This window comes from Pseudophryne corroboree, chromosome 6 (assembly GCF_028390025.1).
Source record: "Pseudophryne corroboree isolate aPseCor3 chromosome 6, aPseCor3.hap2, whole genome shotgun sequence".
Classification (NCBI taxonomy): Eukaryota; Metazoa; Chordata; class Amphibia; order Anura; family Myobatrachidae; genus Pseudophryne; species Pseudophryne corroboree.
Window position 1 is genome coordinate 190493141 of NC_086449.1, and position 17730 is coordinate 190510870.

Below are 17730 nucleotides of genomic sequence, written 5' to 3' on the forward strand. Positions count from 1 at the left end.
TACAACAATATCGCCAAAATCCGTGCCCCCCCTCTCTGTTTTAACCCTGTTTCTGTAGTGCAGTGCAGGGGAGAGCCTGGGAGCCTTCTCTCCAGCTTTTCTGTGAGAGAAAATGGCGCTGTGTGCTGAGGAGATAGGCCCCGCCCCTTTTCCGGCGGGCTCGTCTCCCGCTATTTTTGAAGTTAGGCAGGGGTTAAATATCTCCATATAGCCTCTGTGGGCTATATGTGAGGTATTTTTTGCCTCTAATAAGGTTTTTATTTGCCTCTCAGAGCGCCCCCCCCAGCGCTCTGCACCCTCAGTGACTGTTGTGTGAAGTGTGCTGAGAGGAAAATGGCGCACAGCTGCAGTGCTGTGCGCTACCTTTATGAAGACTCAGGAGTCTTCAGCCGCCGATTTTGGACCTCTTCTCTCTTCAGCGTCTGCAAGGGGGCCGGCGGCGCGGCTCCGGTGACCATCCAGGCTGTACCTGTGATCGTCCCTCTGGAGCTAGTGTCCAGTAGCCAAGCAGCAAATCCACTCTGCACGCAGGTGAGTTCACTACTTCTCCCCTAAGTCCCTCGTTGCAGTGATCCTGTTGCCAGCAGGACTCACTGTAAAGTAAAAAACCTAAGCTAAACTTTCTCTAAGCAGCTCTTTAGGAGAGCCACCTAGATTGCACCCTTCTCGTTCGGGCACAAAATCTAACTAGAGTCTGGAGGAGGGTCATAGGGGGAGGAGCCAGTGCACACCACCTGATCTGGTAAAAGCTTTACTTTTTTGTGCCCTGTCTCCTGCGGAGCCGCTATTCCCCATGGTCCTTTCAGGAACCCCAGCATCCACTTAGGACGATAGAGAAATACATTATTTCTTTTTATACCTCTCTGTTCTCTTTAAGTTTATTAGGAGCCTGGGACATCTAGACAAAAAAAAACATGTTTGGAAATCCATTGCTCAGACAGAAGTTTCTCAGTGTCGCTGGACAGGAATCCTGTTCAGTTATAGATTGCCTATTATAAATCAGAACCAGACTGGATGGGGGCTCATGGTGCAGTATTATTTCATTTCCATCCACACAAACACACAGCAATTTTAAACAAGCCACTTAACCTACTGTATGCCTGAACCTTTGGTCTGAGCAGTGTAATGGCTTCCATACATCAAGTGGCCCGTTTCCCTGATCAGCCGATTGTCAGCCAGGGTTGCTAGGCAGTTCATCAGGAAATTAAACATGCTAAAAACATGTTTAATATTCTCGATTCCCCGGACGTTGTGGGATTGGGACATTGACCCAATATGTCTTTAATGTGTGGGGGCCGTAAAACAGGCGTTCTAACCAATGTAAACGGTTGACAATGACTCAAAACAACTGGTAAATGGCACAACATTTGTCTGTTTGTTCAATAAAGTTTATTTTGAAATAAACATAAGAACATAGAGAATATGGGAGCATGGCTTGACAGGTATGTAATGAAATGCATGTTTTAGAACTCTGAAGTCTGTAATCCTGTTTTATAATCCTGGGGAGATATACGAAGTAGTGAAAAGAGTGAAGTTGCCCATGGCAACCAATCAGCTGATCTCTATAATCTTATTTTATGCAAATTATAAGTGTTACTTCAATGCTGATTGGTTGCCTGGCAACTTGTCCACTAGCTCACTTCTCCACTCTTTTCACTGCTTAGTACATCTCCCCAGTCAGGACTACCCACTCCATGTATATGTACCACACTCATGCTGCCTTGGAGGTGCCTGCAGTGGTTTGCCCTGGGCGCCTTCTCTCCTGGATGCTGAACTGCCATTGCAGACTCCTAGACTCGGCTAAACCCTGTCTAATTGGGTGTGACAAGTGCGATAATTAATGGGCGCCTGGAATAATTGAATTGATCCATCCTAGGATGCTGCATTGGATTGACTGTGGCACCATTGGCTGGCTGCGTGTCCTCTGACGGAGATCCTGGCCTCGTCCTTCTCCTGACACTCCGCCAGTATCAGAATGTCAATCACTGACCGTCTGAGGCCTTACTACGACCACCGTCACAGACATGTACTGCACAAGTGCAGCATATGCGCAAAGTACCGAAAATCTGTGCCGCAAATCCGTCAGGACCTGAATCGGTACCCCGGGTAAACAAACCAATAAAGTAACATAATAACCTATTTACAAGTCTAGGCATAGTTGCAATGTATACACCTATTTGGCTGAGCTAAGTGGGAGTGATGAAACTAGAGAAGTGAAGGCCAAGCTCGCAAGAGCTTACATTCTTATAGGTACAGTGGAGTCATAGGGGTATGGGAGACAGAGAAATGGTGTGGGATAGGCACTTTACTAACGTCCTGCTCATGCCTAATTGTTATTGCATATATTATTGCAGCTAGGACATTGCAGTGCTTTTCAGTCTGACCGTTTGTAATCCGCACTAAAAACACTCTGTGCAACAGGGACTGTTTAGATTTCTAATGTATTAAGGGCTTTTATTTTGAGCATTTTGGGCACCTGTCCAAAATGTTGCTGTTGGCATTTTTTAAAAGTGACGCTACCCTATATACAGTAAGCATAGAGCAAGGGATATTTACAGCAGTCTCCTACTGGGGCCATGGGAAATGCTGCCGCTGCCCCCCTGGCTCTCTGCTCTTTGTAATCAGACCATGTAATGAGGTATTGTTTCACTGCTGAGTTTTCAGGGAATGATTGGCAGAAATGCCCACCCTTCACTCCCTATTCACTTGTTTGCTTCTGCTGCTACACAATGTCCATTCACTGTTTGCTGCCTGATCTCACAGCCAGACACCAGCGTCCGGCTTTCGCTTTTCTCACGCTTTGTGAATGCAGATCATATTTTAGCTGCAAAAAAAGGTGAAGTTGTTGTCAGATGATCTTGTGGTGACAGTGGAAGAGAAACATGCATATTAATGTACGTTATATACTTGGTATTCACAGCTAATCTCTTCCCCCATCTCTCCTTCTTGTGACCAGATCCTTTGATTTATTCTTGCACTCCCTATGGGGGAGTCTCTGCTGTATTTGCTTCCAAGTTAAAACCAGACTAGAGGAATGCTCTTGGCGCCTCCTGTGCATTATACAATATGTAGTGTATTCTGGTGTGTGAGTGCGCACATGTGTAATTATACACCCAGGTATTTGGTTTAACCTGCTGCCCAGGTTAGGTAATGTCCCCCTGCAAGGATTAAAGGCATTCACGCAGAATAAAATCAGAAGCAAATGCCTGATATTCACGTGAGGCCATGTACAGTTTGCCTGCCACAGTGTTTTTATAGTCTCCAATGTTTCTGTGTGGGTGTGTGAACATGGAATAGCCACCTCATATTAATACAGCTGCCCTTTCTGTCATTTGACTGTCTGATACTCACCTATACTTGCTGGTGGCTTAATGCAGGCTGTCAGGTAAAAATAAATTGTACAGTATGTGTGATAGAGAGGGAGAATGGTCAGGATAAATGGCATTGAAAAGCACTATGAGCATGATTTGGTAATTGGGCAAGCAAGTAACACAGCTAGACTCTTCATGTACAACGCTGCCTTGGGTATATATTACCAAAGTCCTTTCCAGCCGATGGTAGTCCTGCGCTCAGAAGCAGACCATGGTAAAAAGGGGCTAACAGAGATATTGTATACTTATCTTGTGTGAACTACCAGATGGGCTGTAGCAGTCAGCAGAATACAACATTGGTTTTATTACATGCATATGATTTGATAGACAACGACTAGGGAACCCGTTACCAGACAGTTGTTGGGTACAAAAAATACAAGGATTATAATTAAATACCAGGTATTATGGGATCCAAACACACAGCCTGGAAGGAAATTGCTGGTGTTGTGTCTGGTCCTTTCAGACTCTCCCAGCTGCCCATAGTAGAATAGGTGGTGTCCCATGGTGGAGTTGCTCTCAGTCACTGATAGGCTGGGAGCATACTGCGCAATAACCTCCTCACTATGCGGCATGATCCCTGCCAATCGGTGACTGAGAGTAGCTACATCACATGGCTACATCTCTTCTACTGCAGCTGGGCCTGGGAGAGTACAGTATGTGTCTTTGGAAAATATGTTTTTAAAGAGCAGGGGAAATGGTTGAATGCTCAAGGTTATCTGATTACTGGTTCTCATCAAAGGACCTATTTAGAATAATTTGCAGCGGTTTAAAATAATTTTGCAAATATTAATTATCCCCCGACTGTACCATGGCGCGTCCGAGATAGCCGGAGGTGCCGTTTGCCGGACGATCTGAGTTGTGTTTTTTTTTTTAAAGCAGCAGTCATTTACAAGGCATGGCTTTGCAATGTAAATGACTTGCCGTTTTAAAACTCGGAAATCGGCCGGCATCCCACACCTCCAGCAATCTCAGACCCTATTACATCTCGCCTCGTATGTGACGCAGTCGCTCTATTTCCAACAGCAGCTGCAGCCTCCGTAGGTTTCCCTGGGAGCTTCAAAGCTGTCCGAATTTCCAAGCTCTAGAATGCAAAGCATTCCGAAGATTTGCCCCTGCAGCTAATGCCATCTAAAGGTGGCTTTAGCCTGTTGTAGGCTATGGGCTACATTTTGCAAAAATGACTGGGAAAGGGTTCATCCGGAACCCTCTCCGGCATTGGCTCATCCGGAACCCTCTCCGGCACCTGCTTTGTCAGTAGACCAACAAGAGTCCCAGTAGAGGAGTGAAGAAACAGCTGATGTAGTCACTTAACTCCGAGTACAAAGCATGAATGGGCTTCAAAAGGAGCCCCTCTCCCTGTGTGTGCCTTTTTAATACATTCTGGCTGTTTGTGGCGATAAGAAATTACAATCACTGTGCCTGTAACCTGACAATTGATAAATACGCCCCAAATTGTCTTTTCTCTTAGTATCCCCTTCTTCTGCAAATGGACTTTTAGTGACAGATTCAATTAACTTTGAGCTATTCCGTTAAGATGTGCTACTGCATGTGTTTAACCCCATAGGGGGGCTTCAATTGTTTATCACGCCGGCAGCCACTAGATGGCGCCGACAAAGTAAGTCAAATGTTGCTTCGTTCAGGCGCGAACAGGAGTGCCTGGACCGTTGGGAGGGCAGACCGCGGTGGCTGTGTGACGTCACACGCAGCCGCAGCGACCCTCACTTCGACGAGTCGCTCCTGCCTGCGCGCAGGAGCTTAGCTGGCAGGGAGCTACTCCTAAAGTACAAAAGCATGGCCGCTGTGCAATGCTTTTGTACTTTGTGTGTATGTGTGGGGAGTCGGGCCTCACATGCGGGGGCGGACTAGCCCTGTGCTGGGCATCCCCCCGCATGTCTGTGTGACTGATTGTAGATGTGCTAAATTTAGCACATCTACATTCAGGTCTGAATTAGGCCCCAGGTCCACTCAGGTCATCTCTTGGATATGTTGGATAAATTCTATAAAGATGAACATGCTCCATTGGATTCTACCTCTTTCAAACCCTCCCAATATATATTCCCCCTTACATTTTTAAATGTTTGCAATTTCAAATTTCTCGCTTCGTTTGAGCTTACAAACTCCCTCCGGTTAAATTGACACTGTTACAGAAACCCGCTCGTAGTGATGGCCTGAGTATCCCCGATTTCTAGCACTATTACTACAGATTTCCTACTGTGTGCAGCGGTGTGATTCTGATATAAAGAAGGTCTGGGTGTCTACTGAGGCTGATGCTCTGGGTTTGTCAGCGATCTCCCCTCGTTTATGGTTGCCAAGGCCTCACCGTCCCCATAACGTCCTGTCACACCCGACAGTCGGCCGCTCTTTTCTCTGACGTCCTAAGTGGATGCTGGGACTCCGTAAGGACCATGGGGAATAGCGGCTCCGCAGGAGACTGGGCACAACTAAAGAAAGCTTTAGGACTACCTGGTGTGCACTGGCTCCTCCCACTATGACCCTCCTCCAGACCTCAGTTAGAATCTTGTGCCCGGCTGAGCTGGATGCACACTAGGGGCTCTCCTGAGCTCCTAGAAAGAAAGTATAGATTTAGGTTTTTTATTTTACAGTGAGATCTGCTGGCAACAGACTCACTGCAGCGAGGGACTAAGGGGAGAAGAAGCGAACCTACCTAACAGGTGGTAGTTTGGGCTTCTTAGGCTACTGGACACCATTAGCTCCAGAGGGATCGACCGCAGGACCCGACCTTGGTGTTCGTTCCCGGAGCCGCGCCGCCGGCCCCCTTACAGAGCCAGAAGCAAGAAGTGTTCCGGAAAATCGGCGGCAGAAGACTTCTGTCTTCAGTGCTGTGCGCCATTGCTCCTCATGCACACCTCACACTCTGGTCACTGATGGGTGCTGGGGGGGGGGGGGGGGGGGAGAGATTCCCTGAGGGCAATATAAACACCTTGGCTGGCAAATCATCACAATATATAGTCCCAGGGCTATATATGTGATAAATTACCCCTGCCAGAATCCATGAAAAAAGCGGGAGAAAAGTCCGCCAAAAAAGGGGCGGGGCTATCTCCCTCAGCACACTGGCGCCATTTTTTCTTCACAGTGCAGCTGGAAGACAGCTCCCCAGGCTCTCCCCTTTAGTTTTCAGGCTCAAAGGGTTAAAAAGAGAGGGGGGCACTAAATTTAGGCGCAATATGTGTATACAAACAGCTATTGGGGGGAAAAAATCACTCAGTTATAGTGTTAATCCCTGCATTATATAGCGCTCTGGTGTGTGCTGGCATACTCTCTCTCTGTCTCCCCAAAGGACTTTGTGGGGTCCTGTCCTCAGTCAGAGCATTCCCTGTGTGTGTGCGGTGTGTCGGTACGGCTGTGTCGACATGTTGGATGAGGAAGGTTACGTGGAGGGGAGCAGAGGCCGATAAATGGGATGTCGCCCCCTGTGGGGCCGACACCAGAGTGGATGGATAGGTGGAAGGTATTAACCGACAATGTCAACTCCTTACATAAAAGGCTGGATGACGTAACAGCTGTGGGACAGCCGGCTTCTCAGCCCGCGCCTGCCCAAGCGTCTCAAAAGGCCATCAGGGGCTCAAAAAACGCCTGTTACCTCAGATGGCAGACAAGATGTCGACACGGAGTCTGACTCCAGTGTCGACGAAGTTGAGACATATACACAATCCACTAGGAACATCCGTTGCATGATCTCGGCAATGAAAAATGTGTTACACATTTCTGACATTAACCCAAGTACCACATAAAAGGGGTTTTGTGTTTGGGGAGAAAAAGCAGCCAGTGTTTTGTTCCCCCATCAGATGAGTGAATGAAGCGTGGGTTCCCCCGATAAGAAACTGGTAATTTCTAAAAAGTTACTGCTGGCGTACCCTTTCCCGCCAGAGGATAGGTCACGTTGGGAGATATCCCCTAGGGTGGATAAGGCGCTCACACGTTTGTCAAAAAGGTGGCACTGACGTCTGGATATGAAGGATGCACAGAGGGATATTTGCCGGCTGGCATCCAGAATTAATGCAATGTCCATTCTGCCAGGAGGGTATTAGAGACCCGGCAGTGGACAGGTGATGCTGCCTTTAAAAGGCACATGGAGATTCTGCCTTATAAGGGTGAGGAATTGTTTGGGGATGGTCTCTGGGACCTCGTATCCACAGCAACAGCTGGGAAGAAATTTTTTTACATCAGGTTTCCTCACAGCCTAAGAAAGCACCGTATTTTCAGGTACAGTCCTTTTCGGCTTCAGAAAAGCAAGCGGGTCAAAGGCGCTTCCTTTCTGCACAGAGACAAGGGAAGAAGGAAAAAGCTGCACCAGACAGCCAGTTCCCAGGATCAAAAATCTTCCCCCGCTTCCTCTGAGTCCACCGCATGACGCTGGGGCTCCACAGGTGGAGACAGGTGCGGTGGGGGCGCGTCTCGGGAACTTCAGGGACCAGTGGGCTTGCCCACAGGTGGATCCCTAGGTTCTGCAAGTAGTATCACAGGGATACAGGCTGGAGTTCGAGGCGACTCCCCCTCGCCGTTACCTCACATCAGCCTTGCCTGCTACCCTCGGAGAAAGGGAGGTAGTACTGGCGGCAATTCACAAGCTGTACTTCCAGCAGGTGAAATCAAGGTACCCCTCCTTCAACAAGGCCGGGGTTACTATTCCAGAATGTTGTGGAACCGAAACCAAACGGTTCGGTGAGACCCATTCTAAAATTGAAATCCTTGAACACTTATATACGAAGGTTCAAGTTCAAAATGGAATCGCTCAGGGCGATTATGGCAAGCCTGGAGAATTTCATGGTATCACTGGACATCAAGGATGCTTACCTGCATGTCCCTATTTACCCTCTTCACCAGGAGTACCTCAAAATTGTGGTACAGGATTGTCATTACCAATTCCAGACGTTGCCGTTGGTCTGTCCCCGGCACCGAGGGTATTTACCAAGGTAATGGCCGAAATAATTATCCTGTACTTGGACGATCTCCTTATAAAGGCGAGGTCCAGGGAGCAGTTGTTCGTCAGAGTAGCACTATCTCGGGAAGTGCTACAACAGCACGGCTGGATTCTGAATATTCAAAAGTCGCAGCTAGTTCCTACGACGCGTCTACTGTTCCTGGGTATGGTTCTGGACACAGAACAGGAAAAAAGGGTTTCTCCCGGACGAAAAAACCAAGGAGTTGTCGTCTCTAGACAGAGACCTCCTAATACAAATACAGGTGTCGGTGCATCAATGCACGCGAGCCCTGGGAAAGATGGTAGCTTCTTACAAAGAAATTCCATTCGCCAGGTCCCATGCAAGGATCTTCCAGTGGGATCTGTTGGACAAGTGGTCCGGGTCGCATCTTCAGATGCATCGGCGGATAACCCTGTCTCCAAGGGCCAGGGTGTCGCTGTTGTGGTGGCTGCAGAGTGCTCATCTTCTAGGGGGCCGCAGATTCGGCATACAGGACTGGGTCCTGGTGACCACGGATGCCAGCCTTCGAGGCTGGGGGGCAGTCACACAGGGAAGAAACTTCCAAGGACTATGGAAAAGTCAGGAGACTTCCCTACACATAAATATTCTGGAACTAAGGGCCATTTACAATGCCCTAAGTCAGGCTAGACCCCTGCTTCAACACTGGCCGGTGCTGATCCAGTCAGACAACATCACGGCGGTCGCTTATGTAAACCGACAGGGCGGCACAAGAAGCAGGATGGCGATGGCAGAAGCCACAAGGATTCTCCGATGGGCGGAAAATCATGTGTTAGCACTGTCAGCAGTGTTCATTCCCGGAGTGGACAACTGGGAAGCAGACTTTCTCAGCAGACACGACCTCCACCCGGGAGAGTGGGGACTTCATCCAGAAGTCTTCCAAATGATTGTACACCGTTGGGAAAGGCCACAGGTGAACATGATGGCATCCCGCCTCAACAAAAAGCTACAAAGATATTGCGCCAGGTCAAGGGACCCTCAGGCGATAGCTGTGGACGCTCTGGTAACACCGTGGGTGTACCAGTCGGTGTATGTGTTCCCTTCTCTGCCTCTCATACCCAGGGTAATGAGAATAATAAGAAGGAGAGGAGTAAGAACTATACTCATTGTTCCAGATTGGCCAAGAAGAGCTTGGTACCCAGAACTCCAAGAAATGATCTCGGAAGACCCATGGCCTCTGCCGCTCAGACAGGACCTGCTGCAGCAGGAGGCCTGTCTGTTCCAAGACGTACCGCGGCTGCGTTTGACGGCATGGCGGTTGAACGCCGGATCCTGAAGGAAAAGGGCTTTCCGGAGGAAGTTATCACTACGCTAATTAAAGCTAGGAAAGAAGTGAACGCAAACCATTATCACCGCATATGGCGGAAATATGTTGCGTGCTGTGAGGCCAGGAAGGCCCCAACGGAGGAATTTCAGCTGGGTCGATTTCTGCACTTCCTACAGTCAGGGGTGACTATGGGCCTAAAATTGGGTTCCATTAAGGTCCAGATTTCGGCTCTATCGATTTTCTTCCAAAATGGTACTGACTTCACTGCCTGAAGTTCAGACTTTTGTTAAGGGAGTGCTGCATAGTCGGCCCCCGTTTGTGCCTCCGGTGGCACCGTGGGATCTCAACGTGGTGTTGGATTTCCTGAAGTCGCATTGGGTTGAGCCACTTAAATCCGTGGAGCTAAAATACCTCACGTGGAAAGTGGTCATGCTGTTGGCCTTGGCGTCGGCCAGGTGTGTATCAGAATTAGCGGCTTTATCATGCAAAAGCCCTTATCTAATTTTTTTATATGGATAGGGCAGAATTGAGGACTCGTTCCCAATTCCTTCCTAAGGTGGTATCAGTTTTCATGTGAACCAACCTATTGTGGTGCCTGCGGCTACTTGGGACTTGGAGGATTCCAAGTTACTGGACGTAGTCAGGGCCCTGAAAAATATATGTTTCCAGGACGGCTGGAGTCAGGAAAACTTATCCTGTATGCACCCAACAAGCTGGGTGCTCCTGCTTCTAAGCAGACTATTGCGCGCTGGATCTGTAGCACGATTCAACTTGCACATTCTGCGGCTGGACTGCCGCACCCTAAATCTGTAAAAGCCCATTCCACGAGGAAAGTAGGCTCTTCTTGGGCGACTGCCCGAGGGGTCTCAGCTTTACAAATTTGCCGAGCTGTTACTTGGTCGGGTTCAAACACTTTTGCAAGAGTCTACAAGTTTGATACCCTGGCTGAGGAGGACCTAGAGTTTGCTCATTCGGGGCTGCAGAGTCATCCGCACTCTCCCGCCCGTTTGGGAGCTTTTATATAATCCCCATGGTCCTTACGGAGTCCCAGCATCCACTTAGGACGTCAGAGAAAATAAGATTTTACTCACCGGTAAATCTATTTCTCGTAGTCCGTAGTGGATGCTGGGCGCCCATCCCAAGTGCGGATTGTCTGCAATACTTGTATATAGTTAATGCCTAACTAAAGGGTTATTGAGAGGCTCAGTTATATTTCATACTGTTAACTGGGTATAATATCACGAGTTATACGGTGTGATTGGTGTGGCTGGTATGAGTCTTACCCGAGATTCAAAATCCTTTCCTTATTGTGTCAGCTCTTCCGGGCACAGTATCCTAACTGAGGTCTGGAGGAGGGTCATAGTGGGAGGAGCCAGTGCACACCAGGTAGTCCTAAAGCTTTCTTTAGTTGTGCCCAGTCTCCTGCGGAGCCGCTATTCCCCATGGTCCTTACGGAGTCCCAGCATCCACTACGGACTACGAGAAATAGATTTACCGGTGAGTAAAATTTTATTTTTTTTCTATGGGACTACTGTATGTCAATAGAAAATTTCAATTAGCCCCTGGCCTATCCCCGATCGTACCTTTGTTTCACAACCCTGCCTTCCCTGTGGGTATGTTCAGGTTTTCCTTTTTCTTCATGAAAGAAGAGGAACATTTTCTATCTTAATGACATCAATAGAGATTCCAGTTTCCCCCCAGTTCTCGCAAATTGAGTCTCATAACGCTCTTCTGTCTTGTGACTTTTTTTCCATTATTTGATAATCAGACACTTTCACTCCATGGTCCATACTGTCCTCGCTAGTAGACCCCTTACCACTTTCGAAGTTCTCTGCAGACAGTGTTCTACTATCAAAGGCTTGATCTCCAACTTATATGTAATGGGTTTTTGGGACTGATCCCGAATGTACCTCTCAAAGTACTCTACTTTTCTATTCTGACTTTTTCTTCCTCTTACTTCTCTTCTCTACTTTTCGCCTCTACTCTTACTGACCCTTTTCTCCTCCACCCCCCCCCCCCCCCCCCCCATGTTCTTAATTTTCAACTTGTTTGGAATATTTTCTATGAATTGTGACACTGTGACTTCTTATGCTGTATTGTGTTGTAGCCTGGTCATAGTGTTAGTGTTTTGATTTGCTCATTGTTATGTGGCCATATTCTCTTCTGTATGGTCGAAAGTCTGTATTTCCTTTTTATGCTATTCAAGCCTGTATTCCATTTTGCTCTATGTATACAAATATTTCAATAAAAATGGGAGTACAAAAAAAATTGTATGTAATGCTAGCCAATGGACTAGTCCTAGGAAAGCCTTCTTATGAGCTGGCATGGGAGAGAGACCTTGGGGTCACTGTGGATGATGAGGAATGGACCAAGATTTGAGACAACGCCGTCTCTAGTTCAGTATGTGTAAAGATCAAAGAAAATGTCTATAAATTGCTATATCTCTGGTAATTTTGTCCCCTCTCATCTTAAAGCTATGTTCCCAGACATTGATAGATGTTGGATGGGCTGCTCAGTGGTGGGTAGCTTCCTCCATGTGTTGTGGACCACTCTGAGACTGGTTACTCTCTGTCCTGAGGTTAGAACTCGCCTTTCCCATTTATTTAGCTCCCCAATTCCCAACGATCCAAAATATTTTCTTTTACCCCTGGGAATTCTCGAATCGGCTTGATCTAAAAACAGATTGCTGCGTCATACAGTATCAGCCACAACTTGTCAAATAGCTCTTGACTGGAAGTTGCCTGCCCCCACCCCTTCTTCACAATGCAGACCGTCCTCTCGCGAATCTGGTGTATCTTTCTTTCTCTCGCGCTCTCTCTCTCTCTCTCTCTCTTTTTTCTCTCTCTCCTTATACTCTCCTCTTCTCTGCCCCTCTGTCCGCTTTCTTTGAATTATTAGCCACACCATTTTACAAGCGGAAAGTCTTTTTGCTCCTTTCATTTTTGTAAAAAACGATTATCATGGTAGCGATCTCGATTTGTTGTACCGCTATGTTAATATGCATTCATTGTCAGCCACTTGTTTACTGATGATTCATGTGATCGGCTTTATAAATAAACTCTGCAAAAAAAAACCATGATTGAATTCCCCCCATAGGGTGCAATTAACGCATATTTTTCCTCGCAGCCTCAGAAGCTGCAAGTAAAAAAAATCTGTGTTCAAATACACCTTCTGAGGCTTAACGCATGGGGTAACCAATAGCTTCTGGCACTTAACACAGAATCTATTGGATAAAGAGCGCTACCCATGGGGAAATTGCCTAATAATTGACTGGCGTTAAACCTGGAGCTTTACCTGCACGGTAAACAAAATATGCAATTGAATCTGCCACTTAATATCGCCCCACAGGTCAGTGTTGCACAGACCAATCTTCAGAGTCACTCTCCATTGTGGTCATGTTCTAGATCAGGGGTGGCCAACCAGTCAGTGACAAAGAGCCAAAAAACCTTGTTGGGTACGTCAAAGAGCCGACATCGAGCCGATGGCGCACATGCAAAAATGGAATGTGGCCTTGTGCCTGCTAGACCACACCCCTGGTATAAAATACATTGAATAAGCCAGAACGACATAAAACAAGAATTTTTAAGCCAGATCCATTGAAAAAGCCACTTTCACATAAAATAATTGAAAAAGCCAGATTCACATAATAAACTTCAGCTCCCCCATGTTTCACTCCAGCCAGCACCCTCCTGTCACTCCAGCCAGCTCCCCATGTGTCACTCCTGCTAGCACCCTCCTATGTCACTCCAGCCAGCTCCCCCATGTCACTCCAGCCAGCTCTCCCATGTGTTAATCCTGCTAGCACCCTCCTGTCACTCCAGCCAGCTCCCCCATGTCACTCCAGCCAGCTCTCCCGTGTGTCAATCCTGCTAGCACCCTCCTATGTTACTCCAGCCAGCTCCCCCATGTGTCACTCCTGCTAGCACCCTCCTATGTCACTCCAGCCAGCTCTCCCATGTGTCACTACTGCCAACACCCTCCTGTCACTCCAGCCAGCTCCCCCATGTGTCACTCCTGCTAGCACCCTCCTATGTCACTCCAGCCAGCTCTCCCATGTGTCACTACTGCCAACACCCTCCTGTCACTCCAGCCAGCCTCCCCATGTGTCACTCCTGCTAGCACCCTCCTATGTCACTCCAGCCAGCCTCCCAATGTGTCACTCCTGCTAGCACCCTCCTATGTCACTCCAGCCAGCTCCCCCGTGTCACTCCAGCCAGCTCTCCCATGTGTCATTACTGCCAAGACCCTGCTGTGTCACTCCAGCCAGGTCTCCCGTGTGTCACTCCTGCCAACACCCTCCTGTCACTCCAGCCAGCTCCCCCATGTGTCACTCCTGCTAGCACCCTCCTATGTCACTCCAGCCAGCTCCCCCGTGTCACTCCAGCCAGCTCTCCCATGTGTCACTACTGCCAAGACCCTGCTGTGTCACTCCAGCCAGGTCTCCCGTGTGTCACTCCTGCTAACACCCTCCTGTCACTCCAGCCAGCTCTTCCATGTGTCACTCCTGCTAGCACCCTCCTATGTCACTCCAGCCAGCTCTCCTATGTGTAACTACTGCCAAGACCCTGCTGTGTCACTCCAGCCAGGTCTCCCATGTGTCACTCCAGCCAACAACCTCCTGTCACTCCAGCCAGCTCTCCCATGTGTCACTGCTGCTACCATCCTCCTATGTCACTCCATCTAGCTCTTCCATGTGTCACTACTTCCAGCACCCTCCCACGTCACTCCTGCCAGGACCCTCCTGTGTCTTTCCAGCCAGCTCTGCCACGTGTCACTCTAGCACTACAGCTCCCCCCTTCCCCAATCAACTCATGCCATTGCAACAGTCCCTAATGTGTCCTCTGTTTTCCAGTGGGTGTCACACCTCTAGTATCCGACTCCTTCAGTTTTCAGTCCCTGTAGTGCTGCTGCGTGTCTGGCTGGAGTGCAGCGGTTTCTGTATCTGTTGTGGTCACATGATTTAGAGTGTTGGGAGCCACATTTGAATAAAGAAAGAGCCACATGCGGCTCAAGAGCCACAGGTTGGCCACCGCTGTTCTAGATGTTCGTAGGTTTTCGATCCTTTACCATCAATGGTGTCAGTGTGGTCATAAGATGTACACCCAAAGGTCAATTGAAGTTCTCTCATGACTCTATTTACTAACACACCATATAATGATTTTATTGATTCCCCGCCCCCAATAATTAATTTTCATGCCCTGCATGTTTTGGTGCCCCACATACTGCATTATTGGTTAATTGCTCTTTATCGTCTGTCATGCGAGATCAGATTTGCTGTGCTTAGGAACAACATTACAGTAATATGATAATGATGTTATTGCCACCCCAGCCACCAGGTTTCAATCGAACCTCTGTGAAAACCGTTGAGACAAAGGGCTCTATGTACTAATATACAGTATTTAGATTTAGTGGCTATAGATGAAGAGTATCTATTCGAAAATGGAGCTGAACAAACCTGCCTCCAATGTTGAACAAACCTGCCTCCAATGTCCCCAATAGCTGATGGTGGATATCTTTCTTGTATCCCTCTTCCTTGATGAACACAGATATAGTTGTGTCCAGCGGTGCTGTACGCTGAGACACGATGTCCACCTACCATCTCTGCAATGTTCCCGGAAGGGATCTCCATTACAGGGCCTGTCACAGTAACATACTGTAAGCGCAGCTTAACTATTATTTTGGCGTCACTAATTGCCTGTATACGAAGTACAATAGGGCTAGGCGTAAAAAAATGCCACAGCCGCTGCATCGTAGCACTTCATATGCAGATTCAGACTCTGCCTCACAGATATACAAGTGTCTCATGAAGCGGTTTTGTCACATTGTATTGCTATTAAGATGCATATTTAATTGCAATAAAAGCTCAGTGCAAGCAGAGCTGCACGGAATCTGGTGTGCCGATGAGGGGTGTTTGACGCGACTACAGCAATAGTGTATGAGAACACAACTGTAATGTAATGACAGCCGCCGATGGTACGCTCCTGCCTTGGGTGACGAGCAGTCATTCAGTGCTCTTGCCAAACAAATAGATCTCTAGTGGCGCTGAGAAATGGCTGCACACAGCCCAGTAGAGGTAACAATAATGGTCCATCTGATTTTGGCTGACTTCTCATCGACAGTTAGAACCACATTCTGCAGGATTGGGCCTTTCTGCCCAATATTGCAGTGTTTGTGTCCAGTATAAATGTTACGGGAGGTATGAGGTTTTCTTACCACGGTGCAGATTTCCTGTGGGTAATCACTGGAGGCCACCGCAGCCAGCCTCTTAGCTGCAAACAAACTCATTTACAAGTATGCCAAGCCTCTGAAAGATGACCGGTTTCCATTGACTTATTGCAGCCAGGTGACAGAGTGCATCCCAGTGTGCATTTTCTCAATGATATGGTTATGTTACTCAGAAGAGGACAGAGGAAGTGCCAGAGCTGTGTTACAGAAGCAACTCGTGGTGTGGATGCTGTAATTGTTATTATAATGCTCCTGTCCCTGAGTTAGGAGGCAGGCCGGATGGCTCAGTGCATGGGAATGCAGGGCATGTGTGTACAGATCCTTCCCACTATCTCAGCTGTTAACTACCTCCTGGGCGAAAAATAGAGCAGCCCCCTCCTGGGACAGAGGCCAGAGACGCTGTGTTTACAAGGAAAGCGATTTGGGAGATGCCTCTATTTGTGTGAGGAGCAAAGCCTCAGTGAGAGAGAGAGGGGTACAGTGCTCTTTTTAAGAGGAGGGGACGCAACCTCACAAAGGAGCCAAGTCTCTCACTGAGGAGGAAGCAGGCAGACAATGACTTGGATATGACTGACTGTGCTCCCCTGTCCTAGGACAGGGAAGGAGCACCCATCTCTGGGGCAGATGGGTGTTGGTATTGTGTGTTTGATGCCAAACCATGTGCTGACTCTGCCGTATTCCAGTGTGGGCTCCTGGGTCTTCCCATAAAACCTGGTGTTCGTGCCAGGAAACCAGGGGGAAGGCAGGATGACACCTTGGTTTTCCTGTTCTTCCAAGCACAAGGTACGTTCTACCTGCTTATTTTCCTGTCTGTGAGCAGCACTCGTGTCAGGTCCTTTGGCAAATTGGTTCCTTTTGGGACACTTGGCAACAAAGTGCTTTTTTTATCACGTAGATTTTTAAAAAAAATTAAACTACTGTACTTTGTGCGTTGTCCTTATCTTACTGTGCTATGTGTGTCTCTATGGAGATCTGAATGCCTGTGAGTAAATCCTAAATCCAGTTTGTATTTTATTTAATGGTTTTGTACACTCCGCTAATTATTTTATGTGTGAATGTTAATTCATATTTAATTCCACCAGCCTGAGCCTTCTACACAGATTTTACATCTGTAGGTACCTGTATGTACATCATTGTGTCCAGTTACAGCCATGCACCTGCACTTTCTGCTGTGAGCTGTGTGCATAGTGTGTCTGTGTAGCATTGTGGTTCTGTAGCTGTCTGCTGTACTTATGCTGCCCGCTATAGTTCTGTATGCACATTTTTTGTACTTGGTGTGTAGGCTGTGTACCTTTTTTTTTTGTTCTTACAATAGTCAACCTCTATAAGTGATTAAATCCTGATACCCCTAGAGTAATCAGTGGATAGTCTTAGCACTTGTCTGTGCATATATATTTAGATTTTGTTCTAGAGAAGGGGAAGGTAATACTCGTATATAGAATGCAGCGTAAGAGACTATTAGTGTCATAGACTCCACAATGTTTCATCATCATTTATTATTATTATATTATTACCCTTACTGAGAAATGTCGCTGGACCCGTCGTTGCACTGGCCGATGACGGTAAGTGTAAAAACGTACTGATCGGCTGCTTGATGTGTCTGTTCCTGTCATGCAGCTGGGTGGCCAGTGTGTGCCCAGCATTACGTAGTGTGTTTTTAATCTGTCACATCGGTCTGTCCAGTAGAGCTTTGTCTACACATTGTAGTTCACACAACACCCCCTGCCTCTAGCACAGCGTCACAAAGTCCTGGTTTCAGCCACAGTTTTGATGAACAACCGAGCACTGGAAAGTCAGCAGCACGGAGCAGCCTCATCAGCTCTATACAGCTAAAAATGGAGCTCTGAACAAAACTGTAAATGCACATACATCTAAAATGATCAGTACAGTAGTATTGGTAAAATAC

At 47.6% G+C, this 17730-nt stretch overlaps 1 protein-coding gene across 3 annotated transcripts in view; it reads left to right on the top strand.

Moving 5' to 3' along the window:
- UACA (uveal autoantigen with coiled-coil domains and ankyrin repeats) overlaps positions 1-17730 on the top strand; it is a 137689-nt gene that overhangs the window by 71028 nt on the left and 48931 nt on the right. Inside the window, exon 1 of one of the 3 annotated variants that reach the window (XM_063925505.1) lies at positions 16193-16607. The exons of the other annotated variants lie outside the window; for them this stretch is intronic. Coding sequence (XP_063781575.1) covers positions 16572-16607 — 36 coding nt within the window. The 5' untranslated portion in view covers positions 16193-16571. Of the gene's footprint in view, positions 1-16192; positions 16608-17730 lie in introns of those variants that run through there. 3 annotated transcript variants of the gene reach the window in all.